This window comes from Simochromis diagramma, unplaced genomic scaffold (genome assembly GCF_900408965.1).
Source record: "Simochromis diagramma unplaced genomic scaffold, fSimDia1.1 OVJJ01000483.1, whole genome shotgun sequence".
NCBI classification, from domain to species: Eukaryota; Metazoa; Chordata; class Actinopteri; order Cichliformes; family Cichlidae; genus Simochromis; species Simochromis diagramma.
The window spans coordinates 3,409,308-3,433,821 of NW_024386835.1; the positions used below are offsets into that span (position 1 = coordinate 3,409,308).

General features: G+C 40.9%; 2 protein-coding genes across 2 annotated transcripts; both read right to left on the reverse strand.

The window, feature by feature from the left end:
* Positions 1 to 3,622: 3,622 nt before the first annotated feature.
* timeless (timeless circadian clock) lies at positions 3,623 to 17,903 on the reverse strand. The gene is made up of 30 exons (XM_040028926.1): positions 17,208 to 17,903; positions 15,997 to 16,138; positions 15,754 to 15,907; positions 15,287 to 15,401; positions 15,082 to 15,144; positions 14,866 to 14,967; positions 14,622 to 14,777; positions 14,382 to 14,515; positions 13,850 to 13,937; positions 13,575 to 13,751; positions 13,152 to 13,369; positions 12,968 to 13,071; positions 11,622 to 11,791; positions 11,250 to 11,375; positions 10,691 to 10,842; positions 10,307 to 10,404; positions 10,102 to 10,228; positions 9,777 to 9,978; positions 9,236 to 9,372; positions 8,870 to 8,949; positions 8,097 to 8,220; positions 7,913 to 7,995; positions 7,609 to 7,763; positions 7,203 to 7,431; positions 7,002 to 7,070; positions 6,713 to 6,831; positions 6,252 to 6,489; positions 4,380 to 4,431; positions 4,223 to 4,287; positions 3,623 to 4,115 (listed from the first exon to the last, which is right to left on the reverse strand). The coding sequence occupies exons 2-30, from the start codon at positions 16,079 to 16,081 to the stop codon at positions 3,988 to 3,990; spliced, it is 3,750 nt and encodes a 1,249-aa protein (XP_039884860.1). The 5' UTR covers positions 16,082 to 16,138; positions 17,208 to 17,903; the 3' UTR covers positions 3,623 to 3,987.
* Positions 17,904 to 17,991: 88 nt separating this feature from the next.
* On the reverse strand, positions 17,992 to 23,590 carry prph (peripherin). Its single transcript, XM_040028929.1, has 9 exons — positions 22,894 to 23,590; positions 21,475 to 21,535; positions 21,073 to 21,168; positions 20,251 to 20,415; positions 20,042 to 20,167; positions 19,696 to 19,916; positions 19,486 to 19,532; positions 18,890 to 18,963; positions 17,992 to 18,757 (listed from the first exon to the last, which is right to left on the reverse strand). Exons 1-9 carry the CDS (start codon positions 23,508 to 23,510, stop codon positions 18,686 to 18,688), a joined length of 1,479 nt encoding a protein of 492 aa, XP_039884863.1. The 5' UTR covers positions 23,511 to 23,590; the 3' UTR covers positions 17,992 to 18,685.
* Positions 23,591 to 24,514: the final 924 nt, after the last annotated feature.

A 24,514-nucleotide genomic window follows, 5' to 3' on the forward strand; every position in this document is an offset into this window, starting at 1 on the left:
CTGTGGGAATGCATTTTGTCAGCAATAAAATAAGTATGGATACTTTCAGCTGCTCCCTTATTTCCAGTGTGGTTGCCACAGCAGATGGATCCTCATGCTTGAGTTGGCACAGATTTGACACTGGATGTCCTTCCTGAAGGAACCCTCCCATTTATCTAGGCTTGGGACTGGCACTAGGAATACAATAGTTTGCGATCCACTGACGCTGAGTTTTGTGTCTATTTCCAGCCTCGAAATGCAGATCTTTTGCATATAAGGTGAATGTGTTAACCATTAAAGCTTTAAAAAAATGGTATGGAATACAAACTACAATATTTGCATCCAAAATTTAGTAGAGTAAAAGCAGAAAGCAAAACACAGAAAGTACTTAAATAAAATACAAGTACATTAAACCTGTACTTCAGTAAAGTAATAAATTTTTTTTACTTAGTTACAATCTTACTGGTTCTATCCATGCTCTAATCCAGTGGTTAGATTAATGGAACTGTAGTACAATGATATTGTTTGGAGGAGGGGCCCTGCAGGGGCCAATCATATTGGGGAGGTATGCGATACTGCAAATTTCAATAACAATCCAATACCAAGTAATCCAGGTCCAGTATTGCTGATACAAATACTGATACTTTTAAAATGTAAAGGCAGCTTATGGAGGGCGGAGCAGCGTGTCATGAGTTATGAAACGACCACATGCCCCCTCTTCAGACATGCCATTGCTGCACCACATTTATTAACAATTCATCAACACAATTCATCCTGGGTCTGCCCCGGGGTCTCCTCCCGGTGGGACATACCCAGGAGGCATCCTTGTCAGATGCCCAAACCACCTCAACTGGCTCCTTTTGATGTGGAGGAGCAAGGGCTCTATTCTGTGCCCCTCCTGGATGGCTGAACTTCTCACCCTATCTCTAAGGGAGAGGCCAGGTACCCTTCAGAGGAAGCTCATTTCCGCCGCTTGTATCCTGATCCCTCCGCGAATCGTTACCTTATCTTGGTGGAGGGGTTTGTGTGTCCCAGGGGCTATGTTGTCCAAGGGCTTTTGCCCCCTGGTAGGGTCTCCCATGGCAAATTGGTCCTGGGTGAGGGACCAGACAAAGAGTCATTCAGAAGACCCCTATGAGTAGAACATCAAAGGGACAGTTCACCCTGCCCGGGATAGGGGTACCAGGGCCCCGCCTTGGAGCCAGGCCCGGGGAGGGTGCCCAAGGGTGAGCGTCTGGTGGCCGGGCCTTAGTCCATGGGGCCCGGCCGGGCACAGCCTGAAAAAGGGACATGGGCCCATCCTCCTGCAGGCCCACCACCCACAGGAGGCGCCGTAAGGGTCTGGTGCATTCTGTGTCGGGCGGCGTCCAGGAGCGGAGGCCCTGGCTGACCGATCACCGGCCACCAAGACTACAACCACTGTTACTGTTAATATTTATATTAATTTGCTGGTTACCTTTGTTACTTAATTAACTTATTTGCAATAACTGAGAGGAGACTTTTCATAAATATCCCATCCTTTAAAAATGGGAAAACATAAAAAAAAATATGACTAATACATATATATATGAGGCCTGTCGAGCTCTGCGTGTTAAAACAGAGACAAGTGTTTAGATGTGTAGGTCAATTTGTTTACAGGCCAACTCATTTGTTTCTACTTTAGTGCTCACACAGGGAATGACTTGGGTACAGAGAGTAACAACTGGTGACACAGGACCTCGAGGATTGTGCTGGTACATTCAGAAATGAACTGCAGCTGTGAGCGCTGCTTGTAGGAGCACTTTTTTTCTTTCACAGTCAGATGAGTTGGTTGTGCATGAGTGTTGTTGAGCAATAGCCTCAGCCACGGCCCTGTCGGTTGAAACCAACACCCACACGTGTTGTTTACCACTCTCTCGGTGCCCCCCCCATCCACATTTGCGTATGGAAATCATTGTTGGATGTGCTCAGTCAAGCTTGAATCATGTATTGTAGATCATTGGTCTGACAAACCTTGCAATATAATATTTAATTGGCACGTTTATTTGCGTAAGCCACGTCACTGCATTTCCAAGAACATAAATGTGTGGCCATAGTAAAATGAAGAAAAAGTAAACATGTAGAAGTGAGCTATTTAACCTCATTTTCTTGTGCTCTCGAGGAAGAACAGATGCCACCTCCAAACGTAGTTAATTTCTACAGAGTAGCATCCCTGTTCTCTTTCTTTCCATTAAACATTTACATCCCTGAAAGTCACGATCTGATCACTGAATGCACAGAAGTGTATGAACTACCAGACACACATAGAACTGATAACATCTTTGTGCATTTTCTTATCATGCTGTGGCATGAAACTCAATTACACATGTATTCTGAGATAAACTGCAGTACGACAAAAATATCAGGAAGTTGTGGTGTTTTTTTCCCCCAGTCCTTACAATGGAATAGGCAGGTACATTTTCCAGAGAATTTACCCACAAACGCACAGCGCCCTAAGGCAATCTAAAGAAGGAGAATGACTAATTGCCTTATGCCCGATGTATGATTTAATAGTTTTCATGGATTTGAAATTGAATGGGTGCTGTCAGTGGGTTCAGTTTTGTAAGGCATTAAATCCTTAGAGGACCTGTTTGTTGCTGAACTACTTTTAAAAATTACAGCTTTCTTTAAACTACAAAAAGTCCCGAGAAATACAGGAAATAAAAAGCAACAGTTTCATATCTGCTGAGAAAAAGTGCCACAGTCACCTTGGGGCAACAACTAAACAACTGTTTATTAAAGGAAACAGTTGAGTACAAACATACACACTTTAAAAATCAAATGTCCTTTAATTTTTTGAATGAAAAGTCAACTTCCATTTGAGTTACCATTTGTTAGACTTCTAAATATTTAATCAATTGGTCAACACGATGCCTCATTCACATCAGACGAATGCTTCTGGTCACAAATCCTGAGTCACTGCTAACAACTAAAGTGTCTGACCCTTAAATTCATGTAGACCATTTTACTGTTCACAGGAAGTGATGTACCTTTAACCTCTCAGCTTTAAGGACTCCACCCACATATGCTTAACTCACAGCAGTGTCTGTAGATTGTCAGCTCTGCTTCTGGCTCTGTGGGATGGGGGCAGAGCAGATGCTGTGACAGGAAGTTACTAACGTGGTCCAGATGTGAGGACAAAGACCACCTCCAACCCAGCTGGAAAACGTGGACGACTAGAGGCGGTGACTGCAGACTAGATGCAAGATCCACACGTGGAAGGAAACCGAATCACACATTTATTCTTGGGATCTTTTTTTTTTGCGTTTTTCACAAGTATGACTGAACCAAAGAAGAATTTTTATTTGTTCCGGCTGTCTTGTACATCTCTGTAACTGTAAAGCCATTTTTTTCAAAAACTGAAAGCCACATTTGAAAGCAATAAAGAGAAAAAAAAATGAGTGTGTTACTAATTCTATACTTAATTCTTAGTTAATAACATGTATACGCCCCCTAGTGGTGCAACACAGGCCACCGTACAACAACAACAAAAAAATCCTGCCAGGAAGCCATTTTTGTATTCTGTCAACAGTGTGGTTTTATTAATCAGTACACTTGAATAGAATTATCAAGTCCCAAGTCAACACTGACAAGAACTTGAAAATATACAAAAGACTTGTATGCATGGAACAGCATTCAGATAAAAAGTTTAATCTTAGAGTAAACATGATGCACAACCTTCCCAGCATTGATGGATATCTACTTGGGAACCTTTTAAGAACATATGTAGACTAACAAAATTAAAGACCAGCAGAACTTCTTTAGCAGGAAATGCCAATAAATTGTCCACTTGGAGAACAAAAAGAAGATTTTTTTTCTTTTTTTTTTACACAGGCTAATTTTCCATACGTTCTTTTGGGTTACTTTTTTTTAGTAATCCATTAATAGTTTCTCCTGTCTGGACTTCAGGCCTCCAGCGGGCTGCGTGCAACATGCGGGACTTTTAATGCATCTCCCATCTGAAGTTTTACAGCCCATTAAAGGCCGTCTCTAATCCTCCTCTTCCTCTTCATCAATTAAGACCACGCGTCTTCTCTTCACAGGAGCAGAGATGTCCTCCTTGTCTGAATCTTCATCGCCATTTGTATCCATAGCCGCTGCAGTAGCAGAGTCTTTGTCTGCAAAGACAGCAACGTGTGAGCAAAATGATGAAATGAAATGAATGAATCAAGCTCTGTCATAACCAAACACCAGTGAACCCTTCAAACAAGCAGGAGCACAATACCGTTCTCCTCGTCATCGTCCAAAACTCTGCTTCTGTTTCTTTTAGTTGAGGTGCTGTCCTGGGAACTGATGTAAACATGGATATTTAAAGAGTTAATGCTCTGAGGATTTTTGCCTTATGTTTACTAGTTAATAAAAATCATAGGATGAGACCTCACCTTTCATTTACATCATCTGTGTCATCGACAGGAGCGGCATCTGACTCAGGAGCTTAAAAAAAAACAACAACAACAAAAAACCCAGTATGAACACAAGTCACATCAGTGTAATTACTGCTCCATCCCCGATTAACGGTACATCTTAAATGCTTGAGACACTAAGTATTTTACCAGCATTGCAGCCATTTCCCATCCTGATTCTAACGCAGCTGTACTGCTTTGCCCAAACTGGCACAGCAGAGGACTCTCATCATAACATATGGTTTCTGACTTTATATTATGTGCACGCTGCTTTTTTCTAGCAATTTCAGATGCAACTACAACAAAAACATGTTTGGCATAACTTGCATAAATAAAATACAAAGCATAGCCAAAATATACCCAAGACAACATAGCAGTGCTTCACAGACAGATGATAAAACTGCTAAATAGTATAGGAAGCACATTCAACATTAAAAATTAAACTGAGTTTTATATAGAGAGTAGAAATGAAGTCATCATCAGTGCAGCTCTGAGACCAGGATTCACCATGGCAACAGGTAAATAAAGAGCAAAGCCTCCATTTAAAATCTGGTGGATTTATCTTTAAAAAAACAACAACAAAAAAAAACAAAAGAAAAACGAGGAAAGAAAAGTGTAATTTTAGTCAGTAATACCTGTTAAGTTGAATTTGTACTAGATGAAGCTGGAATCCTAATTTTACATTTATTTTGTTTTTGTAAATCAAATTATTCAAACATAACTTGACAGGGACAAAGTGTAGGCAACTCAAACTGAGGATACAAATCTGGAGAAACAGCTAAGACAACGTTTACCGTTTGATCTGTGATATTAGTTACCAAGAGAGCAACAGATAGATCCGCCCTCAAGTCCCTTGACCTTGAGATTCAGGGTCACTGAAATGCGAACTTGTCTGAGATTTTTAGCAGATACAGGATCAAAATCTTTTCAGCCTCATCTTCACTCAAGTGTTCACATTAAGTCTGAGATGCAGCTCTTTGACCGATTATAGTACGACACATTATAACCGACGATTGATCGGTTATAAACTTATGGTACAGTAAAAGTGTCCAGTGCAGGGAAACTGGCTGACAGTCTGACAGCTGCATTAATGTCCACAGTCACAAAGATGGAGACTATTTTATTCTGAGCTGATAATAAATCACTGTCTCCTTCTTTTTAGGTATTCTAACAACTAAACTATTAAAAAGCGCTCATGTGAGGGAGTCAGGGAAACTCCGTTTGTTGAAATAAACCTGCCAACAACCAGGTTTAGTTCACAGAGTCTGCTAAGTGACTCAGGGATGAACATAAAAGCCAAAATTTCCCTCATCTCACGGTTAATAAACTCAGAGTCGTTGGCCAAACCTGCTTCCTGGCATAAGGCCCAGCTTCCACTTCTTTGGTTTGTTTTATATTCAGTTAAGTTTCCACTGTCTAGACTGCAGACCTCCAGAGGGCTGAATTCACCCCCCAAACCACTTTAGGGAGCTTTTGTTTTTCTCAGCTCCTGTCTATGGCTTTTACAGTATACTAAAGATGGCAGCTAATCCTAATCCTCAAACCATCTTCTGTCTTTGCTTCACAGGAGCAAAATGACCCTCGATTTAATCTACAACATCTGCATTAGGCAGCTGAATTATTTTTTTCAAACTTAAAGCTTTGTTACTTTTTTCCTAAACTACAGATGCAAACAAACAGTGGTCAGTTCTTCACAACCTATGAGAACAATGCTATTGTAACAGATTAAACTACTACATTAATTATTACTCAAGGTTACTGCTACATTGTTGGCTATGTGACAAGCCAAAGTGCTGTAAGCTGTAATTAAATCGTTTCATCCTAGACAGAAAATAAATCTGCCACATATACCTGCATCCTCAGCGGTGTATCGTTTCCTCTTGCGTGCAAGCAGCAGAGATCTCAGGGCCTGAGCTCTCTGGTCACGAGACGCGTCCTCCTCTTCCTCCCCACGGGGTTCCTCTGCTGGGCTCCTGGTCCCATCTTGCTCATCATCATTTTTAGGTTTGTCCTCATTCGGGCTGAGAGCTGCAGCCGCACTCCGGAGCTGAGATACACTGATCTTTGCAGGGATTCTCCAGAAGGACTCCTAGTTACCAAAAAACAACAACAACAAAAACCCTTTTCAACAACACTTACCTCAAGTTTTTTCTTTTGTATTTAATGTAGTTCTGTGTCATTTCTAAATATAGATTTCTCTAATTCAGCCCAAACTACAGTCGCACAAAACAGATTAGGAGTAGGACTACAGCACAGAATAATGTCACATGACTCATTTGACAGTGAAATATCACTCGCATACAAGCACACACCTGTTCATTTGCAGGTGCTCGCATTCCCAATTTGCGCAACAGTCGTTGGAAGCTCTTGTTTTCCATGGCTTCTTCATTTGACTCTGTGAACGGGGCCAGTGGAACAGGCTGAGACAAACCTGGGAAACGGACCACAATCATTTCAATATCGCGCCAAATAAAAGTAATTACAACATGCTTTAAACGCACTGTGCAGCATGCATCCATATCTTCCTAAAATCACCAACAGCAGAAAAAAAAAAAAAAACTGTCTGGAAAATGTTTTTTTTTTGTTGACAGATGCACTCACCGTCATTTTCACGATCATCTGCTGTTTTGTTCAGACAATTCTGTAGCCACAACAAAGGTCCAGACATGCCTATGGAGGGGAAAAAAAATCCAGATTTTAATATCTTACTACAAACATTAAATCCACATCATCGCATTACATGTTATCCATTCATCCTCTCTGATCAGTGAGAACACAGGGGCAATCTGGCCTTTGTCTCACCTTCCTGTTTCAGAGCATACACCATTTTCTCTACATCAGGTCTCCTTCCTCCTGTAGAGTGCATGCCTTGGCTCCTCCTGCCACCATTTAGTGGTCTTTCACTTTCCTGCTCTTCAAGGTCCTCTGCCTCACTCTCCTCAGACTCATCCTCTTGCTCATATTCATCATCTCTGTCCACAGGATCATCCTGGGTGCCTTGTGTGAGTTCAGCCAAGAACTCTTCTTCAGTCTGCATCAAAAAATGAGTTTAAATTTATTAAGAAATTGACATTTCTTCAAATATAATTCACTTCAATTCAATTCAATAAAACTTTATTGATCCTGAAGGTTGACCCCGAAACAAATCTTATTTGTTCTGAAGTTTTTAATCTCTTATATTTTAAGCATAAAAGACTAAAGTAGCTACCATTCCTTTTCCAGTGCTCTTCCCGTGAGCACTCCGACTTCTCTTCTTATACAGTTCTCGTCTCTCAGACACCAGGCCCATGCTGAGCAGCTTGTCCACCACACGTGCTCGGGAGCGCTTAGCAGTGAGCTTCTTCATGATGTTACCCAGCACATCTGTGAAAGCAGAGGTTTTATCAGTCAAAACTGGACACACATACTGTGAAGCATTCATGCTCAATTTACTGAGACTGGAACAGAGGACAGATGAAAGGTAAAATTTAATTTTTCTGTCATGCGTTTAAAAATAAGAGAATATCTGTTACCATCAGAGTCTCTGTACTCCTCAAACAGCATCTGCAACTCCAGCTCCTGCTCTTCTGTCCACAGAACAATTCCAGTACCTTTCCTTTGAATATGACAAAAATTCTTTAACGGCAGCCTTGTTTAGTGTACAGTGTATTATTAGTTTGCATTACATCCTTCACTGAAAATAAATCAAGTACATACTTGGGTTTCTTCAGTTCTTTAGCATTGTCCACCAGGCGCATATGTACCAGCTGCGTCACTACCTGACGCCGAGTGCGGTTGCTGTTGCTTAGTAATGGCAGGAGAGTCTCCACTATGTCTGGCACTATGCACAAGAGTCAGCAGTCAGAAGCTTCATGTACAAGTATATTTAGTAACTTATAACAAGTTTTGGGTGTAATATACTCTGAAGTAACACATTAATGTGGTCACATTACTTTTTCAGTAACACATCACTTACTTAACTCAGTAATCATGTCACAGTTAGAATTATGTTGTTATGGTGCTCCAGTGGTTCAATTATTAATAAGCTGGTTTGATAGTCAAAAATGAATTAAAAAGCTATTTCTATGTGTACATATTTCTACAGTAGAACTGCAGTAACAACTGCTCTAAAGTTACTTTGGGTGATTTCTAAATTTGCTTTGATTTCAAGCAATAAAAGGTTTCATGCGTGTTATTATTAGGATGTTGATTTATGTGTGTGGGACTACAGAATAAGATTTATTTTAACTGGCAATTATTTAACTGTGTATTTCAGGCCAAGTTATAGAGTAACACAAAAGGATGTAACAAATACTGTAACAATTTAATTTCTACAGTCATTAAGTAACTCAATGCATTACTTAAAACAAAACAAAAGAAAAGCCCCAAAAGGAATAAGTAATATTTAACATGTTCCATTTTTTGAGTAATGACCCCAACACTCCTTATAAGAGACAAGAAAAGATGTGCAAACAGCAAACAAAGCCAACCGTCAGAGTCACGGTGCTCCTCGTAGAGTCTGCGCAATTCCTCTTCCTCCTCTTCAGTCCATGCTGGTCTCTTTTCCTCTCTAACAGATTCACAACAATGACATGCAATACTTCAAATTATGGACATAAATACATATGCATGCTTTACATTGTTACACATATGATATGACACATGAACCGTTTTCACACATGAGCGACGAGAAAGTAATTGGGCACACAAGGGGCGCTGCCTAGAAACATGAGATTATTCTCTGTATTATAATGTCTATAATAGTTCAGGGCTGCAGTGCACATGTGAAAATGACTTTACATGAACACATGTATTAAGTCTATGTAAACAGAACCTGAAAAAAGAAAAGCACCCACTCTTTGGTGTAGCCTTCTGTCATCTCACGCACAGCTCCCACATTTTTCCAGAACAGCAGCTCCACATACGCTTTATTGTTCTGTGCTGCCAGTGAAACGAACCGCTTCACTAAATATTTGCCAAGAGTCACTAGTTCCTGTGATGGAGAAGAGGAAAAAAACATGTAAGCGATTGTGTAATATCTAAGCTTTATATCAACAGCTTGCAGAAGAAAGTGTTCTTTTTAATTGCTAGATATCTGACATGCCAGGTGCCCTCCGGTGTTATCAGTCACAGAAACTTACCTCACCTGAATATAACAGCGTCCCCTCCCTTTAGTGCATGTTCTGGCTGCACAACAGGCAACCTTATTTTCTTCTACAAAGAGCGCTTCAGACATAACTGATTTATTATCCACCGTCAGGGTAGTCCCTGAATGTGGATATTCTGGTATCAGAATTTAGCATCGGTAGGAACCTCCCATAGTGAGCTATCTCACACAGATGTCAGAGAAACTTAACTAGGATTACCAAGCGCCTTCCTCCAGTGTTGTTACCCTACCTGGTAAGCAGCTGCAGCAGGGTCATTTAAGATTTTGTTGAAAATGTGGAAAACTGACAACTGGAAGAGCAGGGCGTCCATTTTAAGGTCAACAGCCAGGCGGTGCAGCATTCGAGCAATGCAGTGGTTTGTGTGTGGGGTGTTTTTTGAATAGGATTTCAGCAGGAGAAGGTACGGATGAACAATACCGGGGTTGGCAAATCTGTGAAGACCAAGAGAAGGGGCAAACTTCCCATTAGGAAAGTCACAGAACTGTATGCAAACAGACTCTAAGGCAACATTTAGCATGGATTACAGCACAGATTTGCCACAAGTTACTTCTCACCTCTTGATGAAGTCTAGAAATTTGAACTCTGTTTCAGAAACCTGGACAGACTCCAGCTCTTCCTCATCCATCTCTGGCCCATCCTCCTCCTCTTCCTCCTCCTCCACCACAGCAGTCTGAGATGACCCTGAAGTCAAAAGCAAAGGTTTGAATCCTGCATGGAGGCTTTTGCACAAGAATGATAAATATACATTTCAATACTTACTTGGCAGTTTGGCATGGAGGATCTGCTTAAGGAGTTCCAGTTCCTCTTCAGGTTCCACATCAGCTGAACCAAACACATCTCCCTCTGGCCACACCTCTCTGTGAGCATGACAAGAAAGGAAAAAAACCAAACATTTTCCTAACTACACATGCCTGCTTAGAAACTTAGGATAACTGAAAGAAAAGTCTAATTTAATAATTGAATAAACAAAGTAATTTTTAACCTTTAAAAACCTTCTTCTAGAAAAGGCATTTTTCATATCCACATGATTTCAAATTGAGTCTCTAATGTGGTTAACTTCAGAAACTGTAAATTTTAAACATTTTGCAGTGGCCACTATAAGATTTAAATTAAAAAAATAAAATAATACTGAGTTTTACTGACCTGGCAGCACGCAGCAGCCCCAGAGCTTCTGGGCCCGTTCGAGCCAGCAGAGCATCCTGCACTCTCACCATAGCCTCAGTACGCTGATCCTCGAGGGGAGTCTCAGACGTGGCATCAAACGGCACTAAGCTTTGAGTTAAAGATTCAGACAACTACAAACAGAGGACAAGAGGAGACACTGAGCGTGAGCAAGTTTGTCACATCGATATGTTTTTGACATTTTTAAGACCTCTTGTCTAAAATTAGCTCTGAAACAAAGCTTTCTCTCTGCTACTCCTGATAATAATATTATAATATACTTACAATGCAACAATATTGGAGTGTGAGTGTGTGTGAATATAAAGCATGTAGACATAGATAAAACAGCTATATGGATGTGAGTGAGATCAGGTGCCTGAGAGCAGAAAGGACTCTGAATGCTCACATGGTGTAGAAAGGTGCTTTTTAACTACCAGTCAGGTCTATAAGTTTCTAGATAATGGTAAATTATTTTGTAACTTTCCAATTTCATGTTTCTACATAACCAAACAAACATCTCGAGGCTGAGCTTCACACCAACCTTAAACCCTGCACCCTTCAGCTCTTCCTCTACAATCTTCCAGGTCTCCTCCAGGGCCTCTGGACTAGTTTCTGGAGCTGCCTCCTTTTTCTTACCATGAGACTTTCTCCGCTTCACCCTCTTCCTCTGAAGAGTTAACAGAGCAAATGTTAACATTAAAAAAAAACAAAAGCAAGTGAAAATAAAATAAAACAAACAATAAAAACAAAGGTGAATCAAATAGACCAATACGGCAAGGCCAGGACGGTCCATTTGGTAAAGTAAATCCATTGGGCATCTTTCTTGGCCTTTAGACAATAATTCTGATGGCAAAAGAACCAAATGGGACAGGCGAAAAAAAACAAACATTGCAAATTAAGCACAAGAACTTACCTGCACCATCAAGTTTCTGCGGCCTTTGCAGAAGCGCTCTAACATTCGCAAGAAGAGGTGAGTTGACTCTACCAGGTCTTTGAGGTAGGATTGAGGTTGCTTGGTTTCATCATACTTTCTCAGCAAGGTCAGGAAAATCTCTCTGTACTCCATCAGGTAGAATATGTTACCTAGAAAGTGAAAGTAAACAGATGAGACAAATTCAAACACTGGGGATTGTCTTAGTGGTATACACGGTTTTGGACAGAAGTTTACATCGGCTCATGATGGGCATGAATGTTGTGGTTATTTTTGGATTTTAACAATTTCTGTGAGTTGTTCTTGTTCCAGGTTGGAATAATTCTACAGTATATGTCTTGGGTGAATAAGTATGAATTTATATTTCAAACATATACCACTAATATCTGGCTCATATTAGTAACGATCCTCTAGCTGCTGATTTGAGAGGGAAGGTGAAAGATTTGGAGGTAGTCCTCCTTGTTAATTATTCCATCCACTTTGTGCAATGTACCAGTACCACTGGCAGCAAATTAAGTCAAGTTTGAAGGCCTTACCTTCCCTCCTCCATACATACCTCTTGACAGCTCAATCTCTGTCTCATCTGACCCTAAAACTTTTATCCAGAAGGCGTTTGGCTTGTCTCTCAATTGATGGTGATGTAAAATCCACTTCACTGTGGACAGTGATGCTGGTCTTTCAGCAGTTTCCAGTTTATGGCAGGCTTGAGCCTTGAGGTTCCTGGGTTGTTCCTGAACATCCTGACCAATTTCCTCTCATCTGAGGGTGACAGTTTGGGTCTTGTTCCAGACTTTGGCAAAGTCTGAATTACTGATCTTAGAATCTGCAGTTGTTTAGAAATGGCTCCAAGAAATCTTCCCAATTTGTGCAAATCTACAATTCTCCTTAGCACGTCTGTGAAGTTCTTGGACTTCCCCATTGTACTTAACAATTGTCAATCCAATGAGTGCTATCAAGCAAATCCTTTTCATGCCAGTTGTACTCAATCATGACCATGAGCGAGAAATTAATAGGCCTTGGCGAGTTGAAAGTCACTGTAAAACCTTCAGCACCACTTGTTAAAATAGTGTATTAGTGGTACATATTTGAGACTGTTTGTATACTTTGACCCTGTGTGGTTCAGAGAAAATCCAAAATAAATTAAAACTTGTGAACTAAAGTCTTCTTTTTTAAAATAATTTAAGATTTATGTTGTACAAAAGCCCAAATTTACCATGACATTCATGCCCAAATGTCTGATCATAACTATACATATGCTAGAAGACCATGTGAAAAACTGTTCACCTTGAACAAAAGTTATATATAAACTTTTAAACCTACAATCTTACTTTTAATGACGCTGGAACTCTGCCGGATGCTTTCATCCTGCGATCTGTCCATCTCATTCACAGTTAGCAGCAGTTCTTGATATGCCTTTAGTGCCAAGTGCATCCTAAAAGGAACAAATCGCAGCAGTGTTGGGCCGACTCAAGTATTCGATTCCATTAACCAGCTTCTAAACGATCGCCTTACCTGCGGGACCAAGAAGTGGCCTCTTTCCGGTCTGTGAGCAGCATCTCATAGTAGTTGGTAATGTTGCGCTCAATAAAATGAAACGCCCGGATTGACATGGTCTCAGAAACTAGGTCGGCACGGAAACAACTGCCTCTGTTGAAAGCCATGAAAAAGCTGAGTGCCCACAGGTAATAGGTCTCATCATGTTGCTGAGTCTGCTCACGAATGAGACTTTCCTGTTGAGAAGACAAAGACAAAAATCTGGTGAAAACAAAAAACCTTAGATGCCCTTTTTGGATGTTTTTGATGGTTTTAGATGTCGAGGTAAGAAGCATCTTCCTGTTCACAAAAAACATTTTAATAATTTAGCTGAGAAAAACTTGTGTTCAGCATGTCACTGTGCATCTATACAAAAAAATAAGACACATAACAGCGGCCGACCTTAACGAGGTACATGAGTCGATTGTAGCAGTTCTCCAAGAAGTCCACACAAAACTCTCGCAGGAAAAGTCGAACATTTAAGGCCGAACGTCGTTTCTCCCCACTTTCTTGGGCCTTTCGATGCCTCTTGGGAACACGTCTCACTGCTTTGCCAATGTCGTGAGTGTAATTTTTGAACTTAAAAAAATAAATAAATAAAACAGACACAATAAATTATTTTCTCTTAACACGATCTCTTAATGGAAAGATTTCATAACGGAAATTGAACAGCTCACATTCTGAAGGTTCCTGTGATAGATCACATCTTTGTCCCCTATTGCCTTCAGTCCTTGAACAACAAAAGACCCTCCGAAGCGAGAGTGTCTAAGAGGAAAACAACAGCATATACATTGTGTCTCAGTACTCAGGATGCTATAGTGTTTTTGGGAACATTTTTGCAAGCATATAATGACATTTATCCATCCATCTGCGCTCATTCTAAACCAACTTGTTGCAACTCCACCATGTGTCTTACTGCTATGCTGACTTTTGCCATGAAACTATTTTTTACTGCAACTCTTCTGTAGCTGCACCTCACCCAGAAGTATTCCTAGTTCACAGATACTTCTAATGTAATACACATTATTGTAAACAGTCCCGAATTGCAGCAAGGAAGTGATTTTGACTGAGAAGATCAGAGGTTCAAGTTGGAACCCTTGTTTACCCAGGACCTCCGACCCATCACCACTTGAAAATCTATGTGCATTTAAACTCTTCTGTAATTGGCAACGGTAAACTTGGCACTAAAGAACATCTGTGTGTCTGCACCTGGACCCTCTCTGTAAAGTGCGGGAATGTTTCTCTGCATGCTCCTTCTGCCTCAGTGCCTCCAGCTCATTAGAGTCCTTCTTCTTCTCTTCTGCTGAACGAGCATGGCCGGCACTCACCAAAGCTTCTGGAGTCTGTAAAGAAAGAAAACAACAACAACAAAAATAACAAAACCCACTGAAACAGAGAACAGCTAGAACATTTAGATGTGCACTCCCAAAATGGATCTTTCTGTCTAACCTGGTCTCTGAACATAAGGGAGATGATTTCCAACACATGCATACTCCACTGCTGCTCACTCTGTGCTGAGGCCAGGAACTTGATCAGGTCATCAAAGCCGCTCATGTGAATGGCCCACAGCACTTGATCATGGACACTGGCATCATCATCCACTTTCTGCAAATAAAGGATAAAAAGAGAGAGATTAGGGATGGGAAGAACTTGCACTTATATGGAATCAGCATAATTCTTTTTTAAGTCAAACCTTCTCTTCACTGGGGTTTGCAGGTACATGAAGCACATTTCTAACCAGCAGCAAAATCCTCTCTATCAGCAGGTTATCTTCTTCCTGTCTCTGCTCCCAGTCCTGAGTGACCAAAGGTGAGGATGCAGACAGAAAGGCATGAAGAATCAGAAGCATTTTTACTCTGAGTGGAAACTGCTCAATGAAAACAAAAATCTGAACAAGTGAAATACTCACAAGTTGTAAAAGGTTGTACAATGTCTCACTCAAGATACAAAACACACTCTCACTGGCAAATGCCTGAAAATGAAAGATAATGATAAAGTAGCAACAGTGATACTTTTATTGTGTGCTTTATAAAAACATTGTCTGCAAATATTTTGTTTGTAATTACATAAAAACCACTTTTTATAAAATCCTTGCGTTATTGCTCTTCAAATACCTCCTTATAAGCCTGCAAATGAGATGTCACTTGCAAAAAGTGATGCCTGAACACCGGGTCATCTGGGACTTTACCAAAACAGAGCATGGCAGGCTGCGTGAGGTTGACCATGAGTCTAGAAAAATAAATAAATAAATAAATAAAAAAAAAAAATAGAGAGATTTTAAGCAACAGATTTTTTTTTAAACCAACTGGTATTGACAGAGAATCAAATTTATTAATTTTCTAACAATAATGTGTCACCACAATAACACATTTTACACGAATTGTATTAAAGGACAGTATTACTATTTTTATTTGTCACTGTCACTTACCTATCAATCAATCTTTTCTCCAGAATCACAAAACATATCACATAACACAAAAATAAGATAAAAAATATACCCAAACAACCTTCGCTAAAATACAGATGAGCATATTTATATATACACATATATTTTATAGATGAGACTTCTCAGGATTGGTACCTGATGCAGGCATCAAATAAGGCTTTGTCCTGTCTGTGCTGAATGATAATAGGCAGAAGGTCATTCTGTACAATCTGGCTTTCACCCAACTGCTGCCGGACATCACGGGCGTCATCTTCATGGCGTAAATAGCGAATCAAGTCTTTCACGCTCTCTGTAACATAGAGACACGGCAGCTGTGAGAGGACTGTTCTGGATCAAAACAACAACTACATATATATTTACACTTCAAATAGGACTCACCTAAGCAATCAGCCTCCTTGTGATAGGTGTCTCCCTCCAGATAACCTAGAGCACTGCACGTTGCCAAAAGTTCACAGTTCATCATGAATAAGTCCACACACCATCAGGGTGCCTTGAGGTCCAGGGGATCAGCGTAAGTGACCTAAAATTGTCAGAATAATCACAAAAGCTCAAGCTGAAATAATTACTCCTTACAAACAAGGTTAGCAAAAGAGCGTCTCAAACGTGTCCTTTAAGTAGATGGCCTACAGCAGCAGAGGACCACACTGGGTGCCACTCCTGTCAACTAGGAAAAGGAAACTGGAGCTACAATTACCACAAGCTCACCAAAATTGGGCAAAAGAAGACCTGAAAATGGTACCTGGTCTGACGAGCCTCAATTTCTGCTGCGACATTCAGACAGTAGAGTCATAATTTGGTGAAAACAACATGAAAACGTGGTTCAGGCTGCTGCTGCTTGTGTAATAGTGTAGAGGATATTTCCTTGATATGCTTTGGACATTTTAGTACAAACTGAGCATTGTTTAAACAACACATCTTACGGAGTTATTGCTACTGACCATACCTACAGTGAACCCATCTTCTGGTGGATGATTACAAGCAGGATAACATCATGTCATAAAACTCAATTATCTCTAACTAGTTTCTTAAACATGACACTGAGTTCACTTTCCTGAATCTAACACAGCATCTTTAGGTTGTGGTGAAACAGGAGATTCTCATCGTGGATGTAGTGCCACCAAATCTGCAGCAAATGTATGATGCTGTCATGTCAATAAGGACCAAAATCTCATAGGACTTTTTCCAGCAGCTTGTTGAGTACTATGAATTAAGGCTGTTCTGAAGGCAAACGAAAGTCCAACCAGGTACCAGCAATGAGTACCTAATAAATAAAGCGACACATTTTTACATTTACCTACTCAGCTGTGTTTGACTTGATGACCAACCTTGTTAAGTGTGTGTCGGTACAAACTGAGTGCAATCTAGCTTTACTACAATTACTACTACTTATTTACAGGACCTGCTGAAGAAAACTGACTTATGTTATTGATGGCATATTTAGAGCTGTATACTATATACTTATAATACTACTATGCTACTATTTCTGCTAAGACTGCGGTCTTCCTTCAGATCGGTAATCTTGTGTCAGAGCAGCTACCTTAGGTTTTACGTTTCATACAGTATAAAGAAAGTAGAAAGAACTTACTTACCTTCTAGGTCGTCCAAATGTTGTTTCAGTCGCTCCTTTTAAACAACCACCAGCGCATTTGGCGCTGTCTTTTCTAACAATATACGGCTGTTTTCCACCTGCAGTCACACAACTGCGACAAACCGGACAAGTCTCGCGCCAAGACCGCGAGCGAAAACTCTGGAGGCGGATGTAGAATGTCGTCACGACGTGAAGTATCTGTGCCCTGATTTTTGCCTTTCAGGTAGCGCCTTTTTAAGTTGGGGACTGAAAAAATAATGTACACCGCTGACATGGCTGTGTTAAGTTTAAGTGAAGAAGCTTAATACAGAGATTTGAGGCAGCAGGATTCAAGTATGGCGGAAGCAAAGTTCGCGAAATGTGTGGAAAACAGCTGCAGTCTGCGATGAAGGTTCGCCTGGGAGGTGTCAATCAGGGAAAATGAGATATAACAAAGGGTCCTGTGTGATGGATATGACCGTGTGCAAAAATGCTAAGAGTTGCATAAACTAAACTATTAGAATTTATTTTAAGCTGTCATTGACTAATACCTTTGTGGTCTTGCTCCCAGCTACACCTCAGCTCTCTTACTACCCGATTCACGTACATACTAAAAGTAGCCAGATCGATCCACATATCGATATCATGGATGCCAAATATTGGTATCGGAACTAGTAGCGTAATAGGATCGATAGTTTGCATCTATCCTCTAATTTTATTATGCAACCCACTTCACACATGAAAATTGCAAAATGCAGGTTATGGAGAGATTACATTCATGGACACACAACAACAACACTGATTTGCATGGATGGCGTTTATTTTCACGGATGGCTTTTATTCTCACATACATATTCTTTCCTCAGTGCCAGATACACACGGCATTGCAAAGCAAAATCAGTAAAGTTTCATATTTTCACTGTCAGAATTTCCTATTGTATTTACTAATGATCCATGTATTTGGTGAATGGTGATTTGCACAGTAAGAGCACAGCAAAGCTTCTAAAACAAATGCAGACATCTTGATTTGTTCTCAGTCGGTTTTTAAGGTTTGTTGGCCAAAGGGCAGTGTCAAGCAGTTTGTTAGTAAGGCATTCATATATAGAGAGAGATATTTATACAACACAAACAACTAAAATGCTGTACATAAATGATGTAGTTTAGGGTGTGGTTTAATACTCTGCTACAAATGTGAGATCATCTTAGGATTGCACTGTAAACCAAGGCCTCTGCGGTTTGTTTATAAAGGGGTTTTACTGCTACAGAAAGCAAAAGTGTTTAGCAAAAAGTTGGGTGGTTTAAATAGCACCAGATTGACACTGTCTAAAGGAATTCATCCATGGTTGCACCTATGCTGAGAGACAATTTGCTAAACAGTGAAACTCGTAACTAGTGAGAACGAGAACTACAGATCGGAGTTTGTTTTTCTATTTTTCATCAACATTTTCAGTTTTGTTTCTATCATGGCACTGGCCTTCATATTATGTAATGAGTTTCTGTCTACTCATCCCTGTCATCCTTGTCAATTGCACCAGAATCTCTATCTTTCTCCCTCCTGGATTCCTTCAGCACCTAAAGAGGAACATAATATCCAGGTTAGTATAACTTTTCTATGCGATGCATACTAATATTGTCGTTGTGTTACTTGCCAGTGATCAGTGTTGTGATCTTTGGTAAGCAACATTTTTCTATAAATTGCCTTACCTCTCCATCTCTAGTCTCCACTGTCTTTATCACGACAGTCCTCTTGCCCATGCTATCCGGAGCTTTTTCATAGTCTGCAAAAAGGTTCCATTAAAATGCTGCTTAGATTTTAACATTTAGATATATGTGCACTCACGAAAAGATGAGTTTTACTTTTGAGAGATTTATTAGAAAAGTTGAATCATCTTGATGAATGACTGAAAGAGTTTATTACTGGACAGTGATAAGAGGCAAAGTTCTGGGATTCTAGGCCCCCTTAATCCTAGAAGTAAAAGAACCCATTGTTTTAAATGAGAATCCTAGATTACTTTTACATCTGCACCCGGCACGAGCCTCTCCTGTTAGAATAATCAGTAAAAAGATGAGCTTTTCTTTTGGAAAATGTTTTCTGTGATAAAGTCACAACACATTTTTATTTCATTACAATTTGTGCCAGTGACTAAGCCAAAGAGAGCAGGTCAGAAACAAAATGGGAATTCTTACAATGCTGAAGAAAGTGAAGAGTAATCAAATGGTTACAGCTTTAATGGAAAGATGTGAGAGAATTTAATCTAATATTTGACTGTGAAAAAAAACCCCCAACAACTGTAGCTTACCTCCAAGGTGATTGCTCATGCCAATATTGAGGATGGGAACAGAAATCCTAAACAGAAAAATAACATGATGGTGTTACAACGTGTAATAAAAAGCTAAGTGTTTTGTTGCACTTGAGTTGTACCATTATCTGGGGCTAAGCTTTGAAGAGTCAGATGATACTGACCATGTTGTTACTAATGAAGACATGGACGCAGCATGTTCTTGCTCACCTGCTCTCCTCCCCCTCCAGCAGTTTGCGGTAAGTGGCAATCTCAATGTCCAGAGCCATCTTGACATTGAGGAGATCCTGGTACTCGCGAAGGTGGCGAGCCATTTCCTCCTTCAGGTGGCGGATCTCATCCTCCAGCCTGCCTATATTATCTTGGTAGTTGGCTGCCTCATTGCCAAATTGATCCTCCATTTCACGCATCTGCCTCAGCAGAGCTTCATTCTGAGAAAACAAAAACCCCACATTTGGACATCATACTTTAGACGTCCATCCAAAAACATCTCGACTGCTGATACTTGTGTATAGTACATTATGATAGATTAATGCCATCTGGTACTCCAGCTTACCGTGTTCTTCAGTGCATCAATTTCACAGTTAAGAGACTGAATCTGCCTCCTGGACTCGTTGGCCTCCTGCTTGGCCTGCCTCAGAGCATCATTGTTGCGCTTTGCAGACTCAGTCAGATCAACAAACTGAAAAAAGCAAAAGATGAAGTACACACAAAAAAAATACTTATATACTTGTGTGTGGCCCATGTGTCTTTCTCTCTGCCTACCTTGGACTTGTACCATTCCTCAGATTCTTGCATATTCTTTAAGGCAATGGTTTCATATTGGGCTCTGATTTCCCTCAGAGCACCAGTTAGATCAGGCCTGGAGCTGCTGTCCACCTCCATCTTCAGCTGCTGGGTTTGGACGCTCACTTGTACATCCTGGATTTCCTGATGACGAATAGAAGCACATAAAAATTGTGAAAACAGTTTTCCTTCTGCAAAGATGCTTTTCAAATTCTTTTCCTCAGTGAGAAACATCTGTGTAACCCTCCATTAATACCACACCGGAGGCCGGGTCTCACCGATAATGGCTAACTCTCAACTCTCAACACTAACAGGAACGTCTCTCTCACAAATCCTTGCATATCCAATCCTGGAGTGTATTTGCCGGTCACAGCATATGGCTGCCCCTCATTGAATCTGCTTCTTTCAGAGGTTTCTTTCCTGTAAAAAGGGAGTTTTTCCTCCCTACTGTCGCCAAGCGCTTGCTCAAAGGGGGTCGTTTGATTGTTGGGTTTTCTCTGTATTATTGTAGGGTCTCTACCTTCAAATGCCTTGAGGCATCTAATGTTGTGAGTTGGAGCTATATAAATAAAATTGAATTGAATTGTTTAGTGTTATATTCACTTAAGTCATTTAATCTGATTATGATGATTTAAATGCGAATTAAATCATCATAATCAGATTAAATGATTTAAATGACATTCAATCACAGAGGAATGACTTATTTGGAAAGAATGTTACAATTTTAGATCTCCAGAAAATATTCTGTACTTTGATAAGTGAACCCTGAAAGAAAGAGGGTGCAGTGATAGGACCCCTTACCTCATCGTGGATTTTCTTTAGGAATTCAATCTCATCCATCAGAGACTCAATCTTCCTCTCCAACTCCAGACGAGACAGTGTGGCATCATCCACATCCTATAAAACAATGGCAATGACAGACATAACTAAAATGCAATAGAAAACATTCAGTGTATGTGTGTTTCAATTGTACAAACATCTGCACCCTGAGAGGATACAATTTTTATATAAAAACATGCATTAACTAAAAAATGTACACAGGCTCCTGTGTGCACTGGTGTGGATCAATGCCATTTTAGGAATCTGCCCTGTCATATTACTGTGGCAGTATTACATAAGTATTGGAGGTGGAACAAAGCTTGTCCATTGTGACCTGAAAGGGGACACTGTAATCAGTCACAGTCCACTGAGCCTGTTGTTTACCTTGCGGAAGGCAGTTAGGTTATTCTCAGCATCTGCCCTCTTCTGGGCTTCTTCATCCAACCTAGGAACAAAATGCAATATTTTCAGTAATGATCGATGACAGGTGGACTATTTTTTCGCCCCCAAGAATACTGTCTGAGTCAAAGGTTGCAGGAGGGCATCAGCTGGCAAAAAGCTTTCTGGATCAATTTGTTAATTTGTTGTGTCGTAAAAAGGATTTTTGGGAGTGCGCCCACTGGGATCAGCTGCTCTTCCTCTTGGCTAATGTGGCATCTCTGCAGTTCAATAAGGTCATGCACTCAGAAGGGTTATGCACACACACACTTATAATTTTTTAACATATTTTTAAAATCATTACACTAGTGAAGCTAGTTTACAGTGATAAAACATTAAAGAGTAGAATTTGCGTGATATCAGAAAACATTTAAATGAATTATAGGTTTCTGCTTATTCATTGGATTTCTTGTCGGACGTATGTTAAAGTTCTATAGTCCTTGATCTAAATGCAGAACATCTAAGTTTGCTTCTGCTAAGTTCTTCTGGGCTGTTAGTGTCTGGAAGTGCAGGTGAAGGCAGGCCCATCTGTTATGTCAGACAGAGGTCTTACCCGGGCTGGACATAAAGTAGATTAGTGGGTCCTGCTCCCTCATCTTTAATTCATGTTGTGTTACACAGGGCCTTTTGTCCTAATGGGGTCTCTGGCACCGTCCCCTCAGCACACAGAGGGACACTGAAAATACACCTAATGGAGTCATTGAGTCACATTGATTTTTCCTGACGCTATCCTCACCACGCCTGACACCCAGCCTCTCTTCCTCTGGTCCCATTTCCCCTCTCTCTTTCCTCGCTGGTCCTCACCAGCCCCTCCCTGTGTCCGATTTCTCCATCCTTCTCCTCCCTCCTCTTGTCTCCCTGTCTGCATGAATTCTAATGTGCATTTGTAAAGCACTGTACAGATTTGGCATTCAAGAAAACTTGACATTATTTGGCATCAATCACAGTGTCACAGATTTTTTTTCCTTTGATCTCTTTGCTTTTGTTAATAGACATTTTCACCTTACTTTTAGTTACTCAGTCTTTCAAGACATTTATATATAACCAGATATGAATTGCAGACATGATACGATGCAGCCTCCTGTGTCCTCTGTGTCATGCTGCTGCTTTTGTGCCACGCCCAACCTCACCCTTTACACAAGTCAAGTAGCAGCACAGCAGATTCTCTGTCTCCTTTTCGCTTAAAATGGGAGGAAAGTAAACTAGATAATCTTATCTATCTATCTATCTATCTATCTATCTATCTATCTATCTATCTATCTATCTATCTATCTATCTATCTATCTATCTATCTATCTATATCTATCTATCTATCTATCTATCTGTCTATCTGTCTGTCTGTCTGTCTGTCACCTTGGTACCAACCTTTGCTTGAGTAGGGCCAAGTCTTCTGCCAGGTTATCCCTCTCCAGCTGGTATTGGTCCCTCTCTTTGCCGATAGCATCCATCTGGCGCCGCAGCTCCCTCAGCTCCTCCTGGAAGAGCTCAGATGCACGGTTGGGCTGCCCGTGCTGCTGCTGGCCCTTGAACTGGTTGAGCTCCTGCTGCAATGCACCATTCTGCTGTTCCAGGTATCGCACCTTCTCAATGAAGCTGGCAAAGCGGTCGTTGAGCTCCTGCAGCTCGGCCTTCTCATTGCTGCGGGTGGTGAGGAACTCCTGGTTGATGGCTTCAGCCAGAGTGAAGTCCACCTTGTCATAGGAGAGGCGAGGGGGCTGGGGGCTAGGGCGGGAACGCTGTTGGTGGAAGGTGGTGGATCGGGATGTCACCACAGGTGACATCGAACGCATGTAGCGTCCCGCAGAAACAGGCATTCGAGAGGACACGGGGGTGTAAGAGGACATGGAGTGTGGGCTTCCAAAGGTGCGCCTGTAGGAGGTATGCACTGAAGAGTGGCTCATGGTTGGGCTGGTTCTGCTCTCTGCCGCTGAGGATAGATGGAGGGATGTAGGCTTCAAGAAGCTTGTGAAGCAACAGGACATCAGACTGAAGAGATCTGAGGGTTTTTATGCACTCAGGCTAGTTGCACTATGAGCATCACACCTCCCCCCTCGCTCATTTTCCTCACCCCACCCACATGAAGCCTTCCTTACTCAATCAGTTATCAGCACACCAGCTTTGACCACTCCCTACCCTTCAGAGCCCAGCACAGAAAGACTGCCTCTTTCTGTGCTGTCACCAATCCTCTGCCTTGCTCTCTGTCTCGACGGTACCATCCTTTTAACCAGAGCATTTGGCAGAGAGCCACACCAGCTTCCGCAACACTACTTTAAAAACTAAGGTCTCCTCACTCCTGCCCTCCTCCCGTCTCTGATTTTTGCACTCGCTGACATCTTGAACTCGTGTTTTCTCTGTCAGTTTTAATTTCTTATATCTTGCCAGTAACAGTGCCAGCTGAGGATTTTGTTACCTGGTTCTCAGTGTAAGAAAATGTGAAATTCTATTCTTAATTGAATCACATAGGTACATTGATCTGATTCTTTCCTTTCCATTTGTCTCCCTGCCTCTCTCCTCTTTGTCTCTCTCTCCTTTTATAGTAATGGGATACTTTATTGATATTCTGGGTGTCTGGGACAGAGCCATGACTCTGCAGTTATGCTATCCATTTGAAATGCACTAAACCCAGTAATCCCTGTTTGAATATGTCAGAAAACTCTGGATTTTTGTTTCTCTGGATTGTAAGTTCATGGAAACACTGGTCTTGCAGATGGAACAGGTGACATACAGTGACTTTTGTTACAGCAAGCTCACAGAGTCTGTGATTTACCAAGAACAAATGATTTCTATTATACTCTAATGCACCAAGCCAATAAAGTGCAGCTTCCCAGAATTCTTCTCTTTACATTTGCTGTTTTTCCTCCAGGTGCAGACATAAAAATAAGCTACAATAGAACAAATATGTGTTGCAAGTATAAAGTGTAATTGCAAGGTTGCAAACTAAAAAGATATCCCACTGTGCCATTTAAGAATATTAGCTCAAACTGTG

Excerpts from the sequence above, each read along its gene's own strand:
- timeless (XM_040028926.1), bottom strand. The coding sequence starts at position 16,081 with ATGATGAACTGTGAACTTTTGGCAACGTGCAGTGCTCTAGGTTATCTG. Across the intron at positions 14,516-14,621 it reads CCCTTATGTTCAGAGACCAG|ACTCCAGAAGCTTTGGTGAG; the intron begins GTTAGACAGAAA and ends CTTTCTTTACAG. Across the intron at positions 11,792-12,967 it reads GAGTTCCAGCGTCATTAAAA|GTAACATATTCTACCTGATG; the intron begins GTAAGATTGTAG and ends TTCACTTTCTAG.
- prph (XM_040028929.1), bottom strand. The coding sequence starts at position 23,510 with ATGTCCTGTTGCTTCACAAGCTTCTTGAAGCCTACATCCCTCCATCTA. Across the intron at positions 19,917-20,041 it reads TTGATGCACTGAAGAACACG|AATGAAGCTCTGCTGAGGCA; the intron begins GTAAGCTGGAGT and ends TTGTTTTCTCAG. Across the intron at positions 18,758-18,889 it reads TGGAGACTAGAGATGGAGAG|GTGCTGAAGGAATCCAGGAG; the intron begins GTAAGGCAATTT and ends GTTCCTCTTTAG.